Source organism: Octopus bimaculoides, chromosome 1, assembly GCF_001194135.2.
Source record: "Octopus bimaculoides isolate UCB-OBI-ISO-001 chromosome 1, ASM119413v2, whole genome shotgun sequence".
Taxonomy (NCBI): Eukaryota; Metazoa; Mollusca; class Cephalopoda; order Octopoda; family Octopodidae; genus Octopus; species Octopus bimaculoides.
The window spans coordinates 64,411,866-64,416,089 of NC_068981.1; the positions used below are offsets into that span (position 1 = coordinate 64,411,866).

The following is a 4,224-nucleotide window of genomic DNA, read 5'->3' on the forward strand; positions in this document are numbered from 1 at the left end:
ATATATATATATATATATACATGTGTATGTATGTATGTGAATTTGAAAAATGCATTGGAAGTCTTTTTGATGGTCTACTTTGAATGGCTTAACCAGTTTAATAGACTTTTCTGATTTTTAAAAGTTAAGTGAGACAGAAAAACATGGGCCTATGCCGCAACTATCTTACTTCTGGCTGGAATTCGAAAATTCTCTTATTTTATAGAGTACCAGGCTGAAATTAGTAACTTATTAGGGTACAATTTAACTAGCAAATGATGACCACCTGATTAGTTTTAGAAATTATTTAAGTTCCTCGCTACGTCAGTACGTGAATGTCGTGTGACAATATTTTTTGAACCGAAAGTCAAGGCTGACACGGTTGAGTGTCAATCAATGAAGACTTTCTAAATTTAATCTGTTAGAATTCTTTGTTTGCAGTCATTAACTTTTGTTAGTTCCCGCTTATTTTCCGTGGGTTAATATTTGTGTGGATTGTTGATGTTACTTCAGTAGTGGCTTATATTTTTTTGTGTAAGTTTTCTTTATATATTTGCGTTTGAATTATGGTATTGTCTGAATCAAAGTGGAAAGACTTGGAATTTTGGGAACTTATTTGTCGTACATAAATCTAGACAAGAAAAGTAATCGAAAAGTTAAAGTTGTCATGCTTCACTGCATATGGCTATTGAAAGTCTCAGAAACATAGGCTTTGTAAATGTGCCATATCCTGTGGCTGAATGGATATGATTTATATGTGTGCACGTAGGCATAAAATTTTGTTTTCCATTACATTCATCCGTTGGTATCACTCTAGAAAAAGTCCTGAATGTTCCCAATTTAAGGTTGTTGGCTGTGTAAATTCAGTAATGTTAAGTGGAAGAATATCTGTATGTGTGAGTAGTTGTTGGTAAATGTACGTTGTTAAAGTTCACTCAATTGTGGTTTGCATCTTTAAATGAATATATTTTCTTTTTTATTCATGTTTGATCTGTGGTATTGGTTAAACAAGGGTAAAGTGGGAAAACTTGGGATTTGGGAAACTTAACTTTTACACATGTGTCTAAATGCCTATTCAGTTTGATCTGTCTTGTTCTGTGTTTCGTATTTGTTGATGATGAATTGTCACTCTATTTCTAATAGTAAGTTTTGTTTGACCCTTGTAATATTCGTTTTATCCTTTACATTTAATGGGAAGGATAAAATTTTTTGGCGAACACGTAATATGATTTTTTATGGTAAAAATATGTATGAAGTTGATATGTTTCCGACTGCCGAATCTCACTCAGAGTTGATATAATTACCCGCTACCTCGTTATTTACCCTAAATAGATATCTACTAAGTACCGCACCTTAAATATATTCCCTACACTCACCATTTCAAATCAAAGGCCGGCCATTTGACTATAATTCCACTAACTTTTTCCCTTAGACTGTAGTCATAGTAGTGCACGGTTTTTAAAGGCTCTTAGTCGATCGTATCAACCGCAATCCTCTCTGTAATACTTCTTTTATCTTTTCAATGAAGAAGATACGTGGTCGACATGTCATAAAAGTGTTTCAAGATGGAACAAAGTACCACAAAATTTTTGTTCGTTCAATATTGATTTCTGTGTTAAAATCAAATCGACTTACCCCTCCCCACATGCTTCCCCAAACAGATTTTCATCAACTAGCGAAATGATAAAAGTGAAAACCAGTCCTTAGCAGGAACTGAGCTATTAATTTAAAATTCCAGGCTCACTCTAAACTTTCGGTAACATTTTGTAAATTTATACATTCACATGCATTTTATAAAAACTTCTCATCGAAGCTGCGATGAATCAGCCTTCCTGAACATCAAACTTCTCACCCTCACAAAGTGTTCCTTCTCAGCTATTCCAGGAGTACCTTATCTACGCAATCATCTAAAACTTACATAAAACAGTCATATTTTGTTGTTTTTCCTGGTAAAATATTATACAAAGAGAGCAAAAACCAAAAATATAGACCTTGAAATAGTAACAAAGCATTTGTTGGGAAATATATCATGGAAATTAATAAAAGAAAAGCAAATTGTTTTAAGCAAGGCTAAAAATGTCACGTAGTATCAATATCTTGATTAGCTATATTTCTTAATATGTGAGTGAAAAGAAAACATTATAAGCCTCTTACCAGTGAATAGGGCAAAATCCTTCTGAATGCTCTTGCTGTACTCACTGTCAACTGTTCTTACGGGAGACTTGGCATAGATGTACTGCGGTAGAAGGTTCTCCATTCCTTCCCTGTATGAAAATAACAAAAACAAAAAGAAATAATATAAAAGATATGGTTAAAAATATGAGATATTTATGCATCTACGACACTCAGTGTGATATATTTTGGAGGAAACAGATATTGTCAACTAGATGGCAGTAGTTATTGTCACTGTAATTCTTGTTGATGTTTTGCATAAAATCATCCTTGACTAAGCAAAATCTTAAGCAAAGGTGTGTTAGCCATGACCATTCAGGAACTAGGAATATATAATACAATGTGTACTATCTTGCTGAAGACAACAGTGTTTCATTTGAGTGAGATTTTTTCTAGTATATCAGACGGATATCTTTTACCATCAGATGCATTAAAAAGGAGAATTTCTAGAACCGCATGTCTGGACGGGAAGCTTTTGGCGTCTTGCTGTCTGGCCGGCTTTTGAATGAACTTGCAGGAAATCAGATGCAGCTGCTTGTGTGTGTAGAGATGGAGTTGTATACCAGCTGTGTTTATACCACTCATACAACTGGTATTACACTCAGGCACACACTCTTACGGCCATGTATCTGATGTCCCACAAGTTCCTTCAAAAATCAGCCAGACAGCAAGGCACTGCCAGCTTCGTGTCCAGACGCGCAATCTCAAAAAATCTTATTTAAATGCATCTGGTGTTGGAATGTCGATCTTGCTTCGAATGTTACTACATGATCCGCCTTGACTTGTTTCCGGTAGCCATATTAGATCTCCGACATCTCTCCATTCGGCAAACCGAGCTTATACAACCTTAAATCGCAAGAGGCCAGCAGAAATATAACACAAGACTGTTACTCTGAGTTTCATGTTCCCGTTCATCGGACAGTTTTGTCAACATTTCTAACAAAACTGTCCGATGAACGGGAACGTGAAACTCAGAGTAACAGTCTTTTGTTATATTTCTGCTGCTTTTAAATAAAGCATATTACTCTACCTCTGGTATTTGAGTACTCTTTTTTCCACCTTGTTGCTCATTTTATGTGCTTACTCCGGTATATATATATATATAGTAGAAGCGCAATGGCCCAATGGCTTGGGCAGTGGACTCGCGGTCGGAGGGTCGCGGTTTCGATTCTCAGCCCGGGCGATGTGTGTGTTTATTGAGCGAAAACACCTAAAGTTCCAAGACGCTCCGGCAGGGCGGTGGGGAACCCCAGTTGTACTGTTTCGCCCAACTTTCTCTCACTCTTTCTTACTGTTTCTTGAGGAACGCTGCGATGGACTGGCGTCCCGTCCAGCTGGGAGGAACACATACGCCATAGAAACCGGAGACCGGGCCCATAAATCTGGCTAGGCTTTAAAAGGGCGCATACAATATATATATATATATAATCAATTCAAATAAACAAATAATTCAAATAAACGCATAAAAGAACAAAAGCAAAAAGCGAACTTGGGACGTGCACAAGAAGTATATTAACTTGACGCTCTGTCAAAGAAGAGTGTTTGATGTTTCTAACATAGCTCTTTATCAGAAAGCAGAAAAGGAAAACTCCACAGACGGGAAAAGAATCGCCAACGGCATTCGTGTGTATATATATATATATATGTTTCTGTGTGTGTGTGTGTGTGTGTGTGTGTGTGTTCTTTTAATATTTTACTTGCTGCAGTCATTTGACTGCAGCCATGCTGGAGCACTGCTTTTAATCAAACAAGTAGGACCCAGGATTTACTCTTTGTAAACATAGAACTTATTCTATCGGGGCCCTTTTGCCGAACTGGTGGGTGACGGGAACGCAAATACACAAACATCGGTTGTAAAGCGATGGTGGAGGGACAAAACACAGATACAAACAGCAAATATATACAGGATTCTTTCAGTTTCTGTCTACCAAATTCACTCACAAGGCTTTGGTCGGCCCGAGGCTATAGTAGAAGTCACTTGCCGAAGGTGCCACCAGTGGGACTGAACCCGGAACACCATGTGGTTGATAAGTAAGCTACTTACCACACAGCTACTCCTGCGCCTATATATAT

General features: G+C 37.3%; 1 protein-coding gene across 1 annotated transcript in view; it reads right to left on the minus strand.

Moving 5' to 3' along the window:
* The window catches only part of LOC106871832 (T-box transcription factor TBX20), a 197,593-nt gene that overhangs the window by 31,853 nt on the left and 161,516 nt on the right, over window positions 1–4,224 (minus strand). The window contains exon 6 of the mRNA XM_052967211.1: window positions 2,134–2,243. Within this exon, the coding sequence (XP_052823171.1) occupies window positions 2,134–2,243 (110 nt within the window). The remainder of the gene's footprint in view (window positions 1–2,133; window positions 2,244–4,224) is intronic.